Below are 15,249 nucleotides of genomic sequence, written 5' to 3' on the forward strand. Positions count from 1 at the left end.
ATAAAACATCTCAGATACATTCAACTTTCTTGCCCTCTCTGCTCCCCAGGTAAATATTATCCTGAAGTTGATGTGTATCATTCTCATACATGCTTTTGTACATTTACAGCAGATGAGGTATTCATAAACAATATGTACTGTTGCTTGTATGTCTTTATATTTGACACACATAGTATCTTTGGTATATCCTTTTTTCCCCTTTTTTCTTTTTTTTTTTTTTTGAGACGGAGTCTCACTCTGTCGCCCAGGCTGGAGTGCAGTGGTGTGATCTCAGCTCACTGCAAGCTCCGCCTCCCGAGTTCATGCCATTCTCCTGCCTCAGTCTCCCAAGTAGCTGGGACTACAGGCGCCCGCCACTTGCCTGGCTAATTTTTTATATTTTCAGTAGAGATGGGGTTTCACCGTGTTAGCCAGGATCTCGATCTTCTGACCTCGTGATCCACCTGCCTTGGCCTCCCAAAGTGCTGGGATTACAGGTGTGAGCCACTGCGCCTGGCCTTCCCCTTTTTTCTTAAACTTTGTTTTTGAAGTTTATCTGTATTAATAAAGGGAGACCTGATTTGTTCTTTTTTTTTTTTTTTTTTTGAGACAAAATTTTTCTGTTGTTGTCCAGGCTGGAGTGCAGTGGCGTGATCTCAGCTCACTGCAACGTCTGCCTGCCGGGTTCAGGTGATTCTCCTGCCTTAGCCCCCTGAGTAGCTGGGATTACAGACATGTGCCACCACACCCAGCTAATTTTTGTATTTTTAGTAGAGACAGGGTTTTGCCGTTTTGGCCAGGCTGGTCTGAAACTCCTGACGTCAGGTGGTCCACCTGCCTTGGTCTCCCAAGGTGCTGTGATTACAGGCATGAGCCCCCGTGCCCAGCCTGATTTGTTAATTTTAACTAATTTAGTATAATGTAAGTGGTGACCCCTGTAGCTGTGTAACACATCTATTATTTGTAATATATTATTTAATTGTGTGAATAAAACATTCATTGCCACAGTGAACATCTGTGCATATGCATCCTTGTGCATATAGCAAAGAGGGTTTTGGGATTGATAACTGGACTGAAATTGCTGGGTTACATACTTTCCTTCAATTTGCGTATATTTTGCCGAATTGCTCTCAAAAATACTGTATGACTTACAGTATTGTATTGGGTAACGCTTACTACTATTTGACATATTACATGTTTACTTGTTTATTTGCTGCCTGGATGCCCATTGTAAGCTTAACAATGGCAGGGATTTTTGTCTCTTTTGTTCTTTTCTTTGCCTGGCATAGAATAGGCAGTCAGTAAATGTTTATTAAGTGAATGGATTATTTCATGGATTTGATCTTCTCAAAGCTATGGAGTAGGTAGACCAGATAAATAGGCTGTAATGCCTGTTTTCTTATGCCCATTTCTCAGATAAGGAAACTGAAACACAGAGAGACCAACTGACTTTTTTGGGTTACACACCCAGATATGATTTCTCGTCTTTTGGCTTTGTCCAAGCTTGTTTTAAGGTGTGTGTTAAGATTTATAGTTCATCTAAAAGATACTATAAATTCTTTGTACTCAGAATCTGACAAAACTAGTTTTCCAACCCTCAAATGTTTGTTAAATACTAGTGTATGCCTGGCATTTTGAAATTTTCAAAAAACAGGGAGGTCTTAGCTGGCTAGACTTGAGGTTTACATTTTTGTGCACTTCATGGCACTTGGTGCTTGGCATATAGTTGAGGCACCGCTTGTGTTTGTGGAATGAATGAATGAGTTCTTTTGCTTTGGAGTCTTTCACTCTGGCTGTCTCTGTGGGAGACCTGTGGGCAGTAAAGAGTTATCTAGAAAATGCCAAAGGAGAAGGCATAAAGAATGTATAGGCCTCAAAGTGTGCTTTCCTAGAAGGCAGCGGGTCTTGTGTTAAGAGACCAGGGTAGAAGAGAAAAGGTCTTGGGGAAAGTTCTTGTAATCAGAGTTAACTTAGTTGAAAATATATCTAATACACATACTGAAAACTATAGTTTAGCCTATCTTAAACGTACTGTGAACACTTATATTAGCTTACCATTGAGCATTTGGCCAAAATCATGTAACACAAATCCTGTTTGATAGTAAAGTGTTGACTAGCTCATGTAATTTATTGAATGCTGTACTGAAAGTGAAAAACAGAATGGTTCTATGAGTACTTGAAGTACAGTTTCTACTGAATGCATATGGATTTCTCTCACCATTGGAAAGTCGAAAAATAAGTTGGACCATTTTAAATCAGGGACCATCTATATCTTAGGATCTCCCTGGGGGCTGGGGATGTCTTACAACTTTTAGCTCCTGTAATAAATTGGAAGAAAAGAAATTTACTGTAGGTCAAGTACTGAGCCAAGTACTTTATGGACATTATCTCATTAACTTTGTCTACAATCCCATTAAGTAGGTTGTAGTATGCACATTTTACAAGTAAGGAAACTGAACCATCTAATAAACTAGTTAAGTTACGTAGCTTATGAGCTGGAAAGTTGAACCTAGATCCACCTTACTGAAATCTCTGCTCCGTTCCTAGACCAGTTTTTCTCTGGAGCGGAAGGAAAGGAAGGTCTGATTGGTCTGACATATGCAGAAATTAAAAAAAAAAAAAAAAAGACTCACAGAAGTAAATTCTCAGAGAAACTCTACAGCAGTAGTAGTCATATTAAACAGCGATCTCTCTTGCCCCTAAGTTGATCAGTTTCAGGATTTTGGTTTGCTTGTACATCATTCATAAAATTCAAGTGCAGCTTAAAGTTTCCATAGTTCCAGGTTTGTTCACTGGAGGAGTGAAAGCCTGGTACCTGCCTAGAGAACTTCATATTGTAATGTCAGATTCTTTGTTAATTAAATGATTTGCAGTAGCCTGAGTTTATTTCCCATGCTGTCTTCGCTTATTTCTTGCTATAGTTTGTGATGGCCATAAGATGGTGCTGCAGTTTTGAAGTCAGCCTTAAGGATAAAGCTTAGGGGAGGAACACCTACTGCAGTTGTGAGGCAGATGGGACATCAGGAGGGTCTTAGAAGGGATTGTGTAAAAGCTGTTGCTTTAGGGCTTCTTGTTGCTTTCCTTTTGTGGTCTCTTCCTTTTTTTTTTTTTTTTGGTCTCCAGGAAAGAGAGTTAAAGCTATGCTAGTGTAAGTCTGTATGGCTTGCATGGAACCAGGCAGGCTGCTGCTTTCTGCTGTGTGGCCTGGATCCTTTTGGTGTAGAATAAATAACTGCAATAGGAAAGAAACACGTATATAATTTTATTCTCCATTCACAGCCCTTTGGATTGTAGTCTTTTCCCATATAGCAGACACTATAATAAAAAAAATTGGGGTGGAGGAATGTTCACTGATATCATAAGGTGATTTTTGAATCCAACTTTTACAATCTGAAATTCAGACTTCCTGCCCTACTGCAATGGGAGTAAAAACCACCTGAGCCTCTTTTTAGCAGCTTCTTCTCTTACTCCCAAATGGCAACAAGTGTTATCTCTTTGATTGAGCTCTTGGTCCATGCAGTCTAATTACCAATTCAGAACAGTGGGGGAACTTCTTATTTTACACAACTGGCAACTGCGTACAGATTTCCACTCCTGCAGTAGTTAGAAGAGAGTAGTTGGGGTTGAAATTAAAAGTCTTAAAGTTAACAGAAGTTCATGTTCTGGCTTTGTCACTTACTAGCTGTGTAACCTTGGGCTATTAATCAACTTTCTTAAACCTTAGTTTCTTTTTTCTTTTTTGGAGACAGTCTCGCTCTGTTGGCCAGGCTGGAGTGCAGTGATATATGATCTTGGCTCACTGCAACCTCCACCTCCCGATTCAAGCAATTCTCATGCCTCAGCCTCCTGAATAGCTGGGACTAAGGGCACACGCCCCTGTGCCCAGCTAATTTTTTGTATTTGAGTAGAGATGGAGTTTCATCATGTTGCCTAGGCTGGTCTTAAACTCCTGAGCTCAGGCAATCCGCCTGCCTTGGCCTTCTAGAGTGCTAGGATTATAGGCGTGAGCCACTGTGCCTGGCCAAACCTCAGTTTCTTTACCCATAAAATATAAAATAATAGTTTTGACCTCATATAGTGACTATAAGAATTAAATGAGAAAGTCCATGTAAATAACTTTGCACCGTGCTTGGCACACAGCAAGTGCAAAATATATGTTAGATATTACCAGTGGCAGCATCAATAATTACTATTGAATATTTATGTCAAATATTGTTCATCAGAGACCCTGTTCATCTGTTGTATTTAGAAGTGGTATTCTTTTTACCAAGCACTCATATACTATACTCAGAACCAACTTCCAGATTTTTTCCTGGCTGTGTCATTGGCTGGCAGACTTAACAGATCTTTCTTTTCTTTTATAGGAAAAAGGAGGGAAATAAATGCTCCAGAAGGCTAGATCTTTAAAGTGTGTGTTCCTTTTCTTAACTGTAAGAAGACGGCTCTGGTTTCTTCAGGTTATAATTTGATGAAAATAATTTTATTATTTTCTGACCTGAAAAAATTCAGAATATGTATATCTGCTTGATATTTTCTTTTGGGCATCTTGGTGCAACACTTCAAATCTATTTCATTTTGTAGTTGGGGAGCCATAATTGCAGCTTCACCAGCCTTGGTTCTTCTTGGCCTGGCCCTTCCCTTCCCTTGCTGGTTAGTACCAACTAAGCTGGTTTGCTTTTTCCCTCTTTGATACTATTCTCCTCTTCCTTCTTCCACGTTACCTTCTGCCACGGCCTCTCTTCTTTTTCCCTCGCTTTTCAATTTACTCTTACATTTTCCCTCCTCCTCCTGGCCCTGCCTAGTTTCCCCTCCCCTGGTTTCTAGCTCCTTTTTGCTTTCTGTTTGTGTTACTGAGGGCAGTGCTCCAATTACCTCATATTTGGAGAGAGGAAGCTGCAGCCAATCCGGTTTCTGTCTGCTTTTAGGTCAAGTGATTTCTGAACTGCAGTGAGATGCTTTGAATTTGTCTTGTTGCAGCTCTGAGCCTGTAAGATGGCTGTCTGAATCGGCAGCGGCTGGAAGAGACAGAGAGAGGCGGGGAGGGAGGGAGAAAGAATTGGAGGGATTGCCGGCATAGTGCATGTTTTTAAATGTACGTTGAATCCGATGAAGCCAAGGTTGGGATTTCTGTGGGATCCCAGGACTGGCTTAGCTGCGTTTTTGCTGAGATTAGGAGAGGAAGGAAATGGGAAATTCACTGGGCTGTTTTAAGGAGCCGAAAGAGTCAATAGCTGTTCCTGAGAAGGCTCCCATATCTCCTAAGAAAAGGGTTCGGTTCAAAAGGAGGTGGAGAGGGAAGAAAATCCCTACTCCAGAGGCATCTCACCAGGAAGAAACCTCGGAAGGAACTGAAGTCATTGAAGAGACTGAAACCCTAACGAAGTTAACAGTGAGTCTCCAAAAGGAAGACGGAGTGGGAGGGGTAGAGCATACCCCCCCAGATATTTTGCTGCCTAGGGACTCAGCCCCCAACTCGCAGGTAGTCGATCAGGGGATGATAGTACAGGTAAAGGAGAGATTCCAAGGGGAGGTCCAGACTGCCCACCTTTTGTTAGAGAATGAGTCATCAGTTGCTGGAGGGGTCTGGGATTCCCTGGAAGAGGGGATGACTGTCATTGCTCACCTGCTTGATAACCCAGCAGAAAGGAACTGTGAGAAGTCAGTGAGCCAACTGGTGGAATTTCCTAGGACAGCATCCTGCAGCAGCAGGGCTGTGCTGCTGCCTTTGCAAGGAGAGACTGCAGTGGAAAAAGGAAATATTCAGCTTGGGTTTCGGAGCTATGCTTCGCTTAGGACAGACTGCCCCACTGATACAGGAAATCAAGAACAATTTTCAGAGGGCTGGAGTGTGGAGGAAGGAACCAAGAGTGTTTCAGGTGCCCCTCAGACAGGTTCCTGGATTGCAGAATGTTCTGTTTCTTCATCACTACTGGACAAGCCTGGAGGCCAAAGACGCACGGAGCCTTCCCATGTGGGTCGAGTGCCCCTCCAGGATTCCAGACTGCTTACTTCTCAGAGTGATTTGTCTATCAGCGGCGTGACTGTGAGCATTTTGCCCTCCTCCTCTGGCTATGGCAGTGATGGGCCGCACATACACGGGATCCAGCCTAAAGATACAGAACCTGAAAAGAGCTCTACTTCCTTCTCAGAAGAGGATGGCACTCTTTCTCTGGAGGCAAGCCACACCCTATCATGGGGTCTGGAAGAGGTAGGTGGGCATGTTCAAGAGAGAATCAAACTACTGTTTGGAATCTTGGCCCTCAAACATATTAAAGCTGAGTGTAGTGAGCAGTGAGGATGTTGGTGCCTCTCAAACTCACCCCCATGTGAGTTAGTGTCTGCTAAAGCTCAGCAAGCAGAATCTATTTAGGTCTGCCCCTTGATACTTGAAACCAAGACTTGTCTCTGGGGAATCCCTGATTCTGGGTAGCCAAGCGGCGTAATTGCTCAAGCTGTCTGGTGGGATTGTCTCTCGAGGTGCAATGCTAGATAGTACTCACTCTCAGGCAGGTCTGTTTACCAGCTTCCCTGCTACGAGAAGTTGTAGTGTAGCACAAGGGACGATGGGGAAGGGCCTACCTGAATCTCTGGAATAAATCTCTGGAATGAATGTGGAAGGGGTCAGGCAGCTATTGTCAGTGTATTTGCTCTTCCCCACAGGAGAGTGATGTTCTTACTAGAGCTGATGCAATCCCGTCCCCGTGGGGAAATTTCTGACGGCAACCCTCATTCAGTATTTGTATAGGTGGAGAGGGCTCATCCTTCTTTGGTTCCTGATTCCAGGATTAGAGGAGAGGGACAGAGTTATCTGGGGATTAGTCGAGAGAGAGAGAGGGAGGTTAGGGCAATTTGAAGGTTTAAGGCTAGAAAAGTTTTTTTGTGTGTGATTGGACGTATTTAGGGCTTTAATGTGATTTTGTTTTGAGGAATATATTGCATGGATGGTGCTGCTGCTGGTGGTGGTAATGGCAGTTGCTGTGAATGTTTTAAAGGTCAAGGAGCAAGTGAGAATTCAGAGATCTGAACACTGAGATAAGGACTCAGCAATACCATGGGTAGCACAGCATCTGGTATGTAGGCGTGTGATTGTGTAGGTGATCAAAGTTATAATTCACCAATGGCTAAAGAACTTTTACTGGCATGTTGGCCTCTGCAGCAGAAGAAATAAAAACATTAGGACCTCAAAGTGCAAAAGGTATAAAATGAGGTAGGGCACTTTCCTTGCCTAGATGTGGGCCACTGATACTGTACAGGGGCTCTGATGTTTGCAGAGCAGGGGTATGGTCCACCTACTGGTGCCCTGCTTATCACTAGCAGCATGAGGCTGAGGATAGATACAACTTCTAAGCTAATCTGTGCCTAAAATTTCCTCTTTGGGCATAAATTTTCCCCACAGACAGCCTCATCTTAATGCCCTCTGTTATTAGAGTTTGGAGACTCCCAACAGTTCGAAGAAAAAGTGGCCATTGAAAAATGTCTATTTTATGGATGGGCAAGAGGTTTCTTGGGCCTCATATAAAAATGGGTATGTGTGTGGGGGAATGTGATAGTTGTGTTATGGTAGGAAGGACGGCAGTGAAACTACTGGGATATGGGGTACATGAATGTATTAAGTTATTCTCGCATTGCTGTAAATAACCTGAGGCTGGGTAATTTACAAAAGTAAAGAGGTTTAATTGGTATACGGTTCTGCAGGCTGTACAGAAAGCATGATGCTGGCATCTGCTCAGCTTCTGAAGAGGCCTCAGGAAACTTACAATCTTGGTGGAAGGCAAAGGGGCAGTAGGCATGTCACTAGGCTAGAGCAGGAACGTGAGGTTGTGGACGGGATGTGCCACACACTTTTAAATGACCAAATCTCACGAAAACCCACCTACCCTCACGAGAACAGCACCAAGGGGATGTTGCTAAACCATTCATGAGAAATCCACTTTCATGATTCATGATCCAGTCATCTCCCACCAGGCCCCACTCCCAATATTAGGGATTACAATTCAACATGAGATTTGGTAGGGACACAGATTGAAACCATATCAATGAGTATTTGGGTTTCATCAGATAAAAAAGAATGTCAAAGTAAACTTTTATCTTGTAAATGTTGGAACAGATAGAGTAGTTGGGGGTAAAACCAACTGTGGAACTGATTGTTGTACAACTGGCATTAAAATTGAAATTGTGTAGTCATCATAACATTATAGGACACATGCTTGTAACTGATTTTCAGAAATTTGGCATGTAAAGTGAACTCCTAGTAAAATCAATCCTAGATAATGGACCGTAGATAGCAATGGCACCTTTGGGGCTGGATCTCCACACTGGCAAGGGAATGTTCTGCATGAGTCTCTGAAGAATCTTAAAGAAAAGATTGGTAGGAGAAACCTTTGGACCATGATCTGTAGTGTGACCGTATTGGCAGCAGTATGATTCCTTTGCTGTTCAGTATGATTCAAATTGGCATGTGGCATTTTCTGGGTAGCCAACCTCTCCATCTATTCCTTCTACCTTTTCACTGCAGACACAGTTATACTACTTACATATAGCCAAGGCTGAAAAACTAAGTGACCGAGTCTCAGCTCAGACACCTGGCATATTTCCAGGTTTTGTGTCCATCGTGTGATACAGGGACCACAGACTCACCATCCTATATGACAGATAAGTAACTTCTCAGATAAGTGTGACATTCCTTCAGAATGAAAGTCCTTAAGGCCAAGAGGCCACAACTCTCACTAGTCTCTGAAGGAACTGTCTTCAGGGAGCTGCTCCCCTCCCTAACAGGCTGTTCACAAGCTTGAGGACAGTAGCAGCCAGAGAGACAGAGAAGGCAACACATACTGAAACCGATAGGCAGGGCAAGAGCATCTCTGCTGAAAGTGGGAGCGCTGGGAGGGCACGGGTCAGAAGAGCAGCTGCTGCTGTTCACACACCAACTCCTGTCTAAACAGGAGACAGCTGGCAGTCCAATTGAATTGTTTTTTGCTTGTTTTTTTTTGGTGGTTGTTTTGTTTTTAATATGTCAGAGTAGTAACTCTCCTCAGAAAATAATTTGAGTTCCAACCAGTTTCTCTCTTCTGTTGATGGCTTGTTGATGAGAGTGAGACCAGGCTATGGAGAGACATAAACTTCACCGTGGGTTTTGTTGCTTTTTAGGATGGAGAGAAATGGGAACTGATTCTGCTTCTTGCTAGTGTGGGGTTTAGATAGTAGAATATATATGATCTGCTTTTCCATTCACCTAGTATAGTTAATACTTCTTTTGTCAAGAAATAGTTAACACAGAAGCAAGATGACAAGGGTCAGCTGACAAATATGTTTTCAGAATGATAAGTAGACTAGAATTTGGAGCTGGATGGGAACAGGCTAATAGCAATCACTCTTTGATGTCAGACAAAGACCTTCTTCTCTGGCCCATTTCTTCTCTCAGGACTCCCTATTCCCAACTGCTTTCAATATCCATACTACTAATACCTGGCTTATTTCAACAAGGAACATTTTTGAAAATCCCTTCCTCCTCCCCATCATGGCTTCTGCTGCCAAGCTCCTGCCCACACTGTTAGCGAATCCCGTTTAACGAAGAATTTGCCTCTATACCAATGTCCTTTTTTTTTTTTTTTGACACGGAGTCTGACTGTCGCTGAGGATGGAGTTCAGTGGTGCGATCTCGGCTCACTGCAACCTCTGCCTCCTGGGTTCCAGCTATTCTCCTGCCTCAGCCTCCCGAGTAACTGGGATTACAGGCGCCCACCACTACGCCTGGCTATATACCAGTATTCTTGCCACAACCCTTTGAGTCTCTACAATTTTAGGTGAATAGTCAGATAACACTGGGGCCTAGAAATGATAAGAAAGAGGTTGGTTGGTGTATTATCTTCTGGGCTCAGCCTTTTCAGTTTACAAGTATCCCTCTCCCAGTTTTCCTTTTTAATTATAGGGAGCGTTGTTTTACTAATACTGGCTTTGTGCTGAAAGAAGAAAGCAAAATTAACCAGATGACACTATTGGGGGAATGTAGAAGGTAAAGTTACAGTTAGAGCTTTAAGAAAGGATTTTGTTTCTTTTTCAAAAAATTTTACTTAATTAAAAATGTTACTAAAGAATCATTATTTTTTAGGTGTAACAATAGTGTTGTGGTTATGTTTAAAAAAAGGCCTTTTAGAGATACATACTGAAATGTTTTTAGAGAAATATAGGAGATTTACTTCATCATAATAGGGGAAGGGTGAAGTGGGTGGAATGTAGATGAAACAGGATTAGCTATGAGTTGATAATGGTTGAAACTGGGTAATGGGTACATAGGGGCTAATTATACTATTCTGTCTCTTTTTGTATATATATGAAAATTTCCATTTCAAATAGAAAGTTAAAAAAATTGTATAAAAAGAAAATGAAAGTTAAAAATAAAATTGTATAAAAATAAAATGGAAAGTTAGGCCAAAATAAGTTGTATAAAAATAAAAAGGTAATAATACTGGCAAAATTATGATATAATGCAAATACAGTTGGCTCTCTGCATTGTGGGTTCTGCATCTGTGGATTCAACCCATGATAGATGGAAAATATTCTGAAGAAAAACATTGCATCTGTAATGAACATGTACAGACTTCATTATTCCCTAAACAAGATAACAACTATTTACTAACATTTGCATTGTATTAGGAATTATAAGTAATCTAGAGATTATTTAAAGGATCTGGGAAGATGTACATACGTTGTACTACCCCATTTTGTATCTGGGACTTGAGCATTTGTGAATACTACCCCATTTTGTATCTGGGACTTGAGCATTTGTGGATTTCAGTATCTGCAGATTTTGGTATCTGAGGAAGGTCCTAGAACCAATTCTCCATGGATGACTGCTGAAAAGGGGTTACTGTCATATAGATGAAGTGATTAAGAGCATGGAGCCAGATTGGCTAGGTTTGAATCCCAATTCTACAACTTACTAGCAGTATAACTTGGAACAGGTTACTTAACTTCTCTGTGCCACAATTTCCTTATATGTAAATGGAAGATAAGAATAGTACATACGTGGTAGGGTTGTTGTGAGAATAATATGAATTAATACAAGTAATCACAATAAATGCTAGTTAACATTATTACTTAAAAGAACAAGAAAATGAATGAGAAAAAGACAAACACCCTTGCAGAAAAATAGGGGAAAGTCCAGGGTTAAGCAGTTCACAAAAAAAGGAAATCCAAATGCCTCATATACATAAGAAGACTCCTTTTTACTAATAAGGATATAAAGATCAAACAACAACAAGATACCATCTCTCTCTCTCTCTCTCTCTCTCTCTGTGTGTGTGTGTGTGTGTGTGTGTGTGTGTGTCTCTATAGATATATATATGTATTTTTTTTTTTTTTTTGGTGAGACGGAGTCTCGCTCTGTCACCCAGGCTGGAGTGCAGTGGTGCGATCTCTGCTCACTGCAAGCTCCACCTCCCAGGTTCACGCCATTCTCCCACCTCAGCCTCCCGAGTAGCTGGGATTACAGGCGCCCGCCACCATGCCCGGCTAATTTTGTTTTTGTGTTTTTAGTACAGACAGGGTTTCACTGTGTTAACCAGGATGGTCTCGATCTCTTGACCTCGTGATCCGCCCACCTCTGCCTCCCAAAGTGCTGGGTTTACAGGCATGAGCCACTGCACCTGGCCCCATATATTTTTTTAAAGAGATGAGGTCTCAGGTATGTTGTCCAGGCTAAAGAGCAGTGGCCATTCACAGGCACTATCATAGCGCACTGTAGCCTTGAACTCCTGGACTCAAGCTTGTAGCTGGGACTGCAAGCATACTACCATGCCCAGTCCCAGCTACAAGCTTGGGTATCTTATAAAAGATACCATTATACCCATCAGATTGGCAGAAGATAACAACCCTGAAAATACCAAGTGTAGGCGAGGATGTAGAGTGATGGGAAAACCTCTTCATAGCACTTGAGTGGAAGTATAATTTGGTACTGTTCTTTAGAGAGTAGTTTGACAATATTTTGTAGAGTTGAAAAATGCCCATATTCTATTACCTAGGGTTTCCATTCTAATTATATTCCCTAGTGAGACCTCCAGGACTCTGAATGTGAATACTGAAAGGAGCACTCCCTTTTATAACTCTCATATTGGTAATAAACACCTTCTTTCTCTCTATTCCTCACCAACATAGCTGCCATTAGATCCCTCTAGCTGGGCATTTGTAGAACCACTGCATTGTACCTTCATCTGCTTCTTCTTCTTCTCCTTTTTTTTTTTTTTTTTGAGAAAGAATCTTGCTCTGACACCCAGGCTGGAGAGCAATGGTGCAATCATAGCTCACTGCAACCTTGACATCTCAGGCTTAAATGATCCTCCTGCCTCAACTTCCCAAGTAGCTGGGACTACAGGGGAGTACAACGTCACCCAGCTAATTTTTAAATTTTTTGTAGAGACAGGGTCTCACAGTGGTTCCCAGGCTCATCTTGAACTCCTGGATTCAAGTAATCCTCTTGCCTAGGCCTCCCAATGCGGTGGGATTACAGGAGTGAGCCACTGCACCCAGCCTTCATTTGCTTCTTGAAAGTTTTCAAGGTCTGATGCTTTATCTTTAGTGGGTGATGAGGTCAGCTAGAAACTTGAGGACATAATAATCAAGTACCTACTTGCTCAGAACAACTGTCCTATCCACTGCGAGACTTACAAAGTGTAAACTCCTCAGCTGGGTATTCCAGTTCCTTTGTAATCTATCTTATCTTTTCTATCGATTCCCAATTTAAACCTTCTCGTTTTAACAGATCAACCCCTTAACTACTATTTCTCTTTCACCGTATCTCAGTTTCTTGCGTAAACTTTGTTTACATCCACTTTCTACCTGGAATTCTTTCCTTCCTTGCCTTTCATCTGTTCTGTAACACCCTTCAAGGATGAGCTTAAATGGTACTTCTTCTAGAAATCTTTGTGATCACTCCAGCCCACAGTAATTTTCCATTCTGCTGAGATTCTATATTGGATATTACTATAATTATTGGTCTTTTTAAGCTTTAAATTTGTTTAACTCTTTCATGTGACCTACTATAGATATAAGATGAAATTATTTTCCTCCAGAAGTTAACCTTCAGAAAAGAGATATTCTTTTTATATTTTACTTCTTATAAAGCATTTCTTGTTATTAGCCTTCCAGGGAGCTTATAGTCAGTTCATGAAAAAGGGTGAATAAATCTGTGTCACCATCTGCTAGTTCAATCACTATCATTTTTTTGTAGAGATCAACTGCCATAATTGATTAAACAAAAAAGAGGAACCAAAAATCTAAGAAAGTTTTAGTTATTGTTCCTGGGAATATAATCTCCTAATTTGAAGTGTTGAAAGTAATTGTATACAAGCCTTAACATTAAACATTTTTTTTAATCACTCACATTGCATATGAAACACACACATACATTATGGGGATCACAAATAAACACAACAGAATGAATGAAAAAAAAAAAAAACCCAATCCAGTATTATGCAACTGGATTCTTGTGGTTTGAAATGAAATACCCAGAGACAATGTAGTTCAGAAAAATGCTGTTATTAACTTTAAAATCTTAAAAAGAAAAGTAGACAGTATTTTCTAGAAAATTCACTCCAAAAAATAGCTTTATTGAAGGAAAAAACATTGATGTTAAAGATGCATGTGAAGTTTGAATAATACGGTTTTTTGAAATAATAAAGGCAGAAAATACATTAACACTAAATGCATTAAATATACTGCTTAATTTTAAATATGTGTATATGTGTAAATAAATTTCTAAAAGTTTGCGTATTCAGGAGGACCACAGAGCTTCCCTTCCTGTATTCCTGTTTTAGTTTCACACACCTGTTGTTATCTGGGAAAATATTTGGGATAATCATATGTTAGTTATGGCATGTCTCAACTAAGTTCTTGCAGGGCAGACATGTCTTCTTTTTTTGTTTTCCACGTTTTTACCTGGCCAACTTCTACTTATTAAAACTCAGCACAGAGGTTGTTGCTGAGCAATCCTCTGGCATTGCTAGTTGGATTTACTTGCTTATCTCTGTCACAACATTGATCTCTTTGTATAGTAAATTGTCTCCCTGATTAAATTGCTTGAACTTGAGGCCTGAGGCTGTGTTTTTTTATTTTGAGATATTAAGAACTTAAGCACAGCTCCTAGAATATAATGGTTGCTCAAAAAATATTAACAGAATAAGTAAATGGTGTGTCTTTTTTTTGTTCTTCTCCATGGTGCCTGTCATAGTGCTAAGATGTTGTTCAGTCAATACTTATTGAATTATTAGGAAAACATTCAGCTTCTGGGAATACTTCAGAAAAGCAATTAACCAAGCTTTGGGAAGTGTGAGTTGAAAGGAAATTCAGGTGGAATTTGCATATTCTGAGGCATAATGTTGAGGCTGTTCTTCCTCTCCAAATGGCTTCCTCCTTAAAAAATCGAGATGAGAGAGAAAGATCTCTGAAACTGAAGCTGGATTTCTGCATTTGAGAGATTAAGGTAAAACTTCTGCATAGCCCAGAGGACAGTACTGTGCACACATATCATGTGTGAGTATACAGAAAAAGATTGATGAAAACCAAATTTAATTACTGAGATGGTTGTGATGATAATCCCATTTTTCTCATCCAGTTTACAGTCTAGGAAGGGCCCTAATCCATACAGGGTTGTTTTTTTGTTTTTTTTGTTTTTTTTTAACTTAGGGATCCAAACATCTATCTCATTACAGCTATGTTTAAAATCTGAAGTAAAGCTGTTTGTTGAAGTAGTTTTAGTGCAATATACAGAAATACTAAGAGATGAGAGATGTTATCAGAAAGATTATGGCTGTAATGAACATACAATATCAGTTAACTAACTGGAATTTCATTTTTGGGTAAAGAACCCAAATACTCAGATTTTGTTTTGCTTATTCAAGTTCTGTCTTTTTTTACGTCAACAAATCTATTTCCTGTTCCCAATAATGTTTTACTTTAATATGTATGCGAAGCAGCTACAGTGAAGGCAGTGGGATATATCAATGTTGCATTTAGCCAGTGAAATAGGTAGCTAGAAATGTTAAGGGGAACTGAAATAGAATTGGTACTAGGAAGAAGCTGTTTATAGGAAGAGCCATGATCCATTATTGAGTCCTTGGCTCTGCAACTCCATAGCTTCTCTCCCCACTACTCCCCCTCCCCTAGCCCCAAGTAGACCTGGAATTGATTAAGTTTTAGGAAATTGACTCACACTGATCACATTTGCATGAGATTGGTCGATGTGAATTTATTAATTTACAAAATAAATTTTGACTG

At 40.6% G+C, this 15,249-nt stretch overlaps 1 protein-coding gene across 40 annotated transcripts in view; it reads left to right on the forward strand.

Annotated features, from left to right (window-relative positions):
• MACF1 (microtubule actin crosslinking factor 1) overlaps positions 1–15,249 on the forward strand; it is a 409,997-nt gene that overhangs the window by 181,816 nt on the left and 212,932 nt on the right. For 14 of the 40 annotated variants that reach the window (XM_031667135.1, XM_031667155.1, XM_031667148.1 and 11 more), the window contains exon 1: positions 4,034–6,187. The exons of 18 other annotated variants lie outside the window; for them this stretch is intronic. In XM_031667135.1, the coding sequence (XP_031522995.1) occupies positions 5,165–6,187 (1,023 nt within the window). In that variant the 5' untranslated portion in view covers positions 4,034–5,164. Of the gene's footprint in view, positions 1–4,033; positions 6,188–15,249 lie in introns of those variants that run through there. 8 more of the 40 variants (XM_031667158.1, XM_031667169.1, XM_031667149.1 and 5 more) reach the window with 3 other exon arrangements.

Source organism: Papio anubis, chromosome 1 (assembly GCF_008728515.1).
Source record: "Papio anubis isolate 15944 chromosome 1, Panubis1.0, whole genome shotgun sequence".
In the NCBI taxonomy this organism is placed as follows: domain Eukaryota; kingdom Metazoa; phylum Chordata; class Mammalia; order Primates; family Cercopithecidae; genus Papio; species Papio anubis.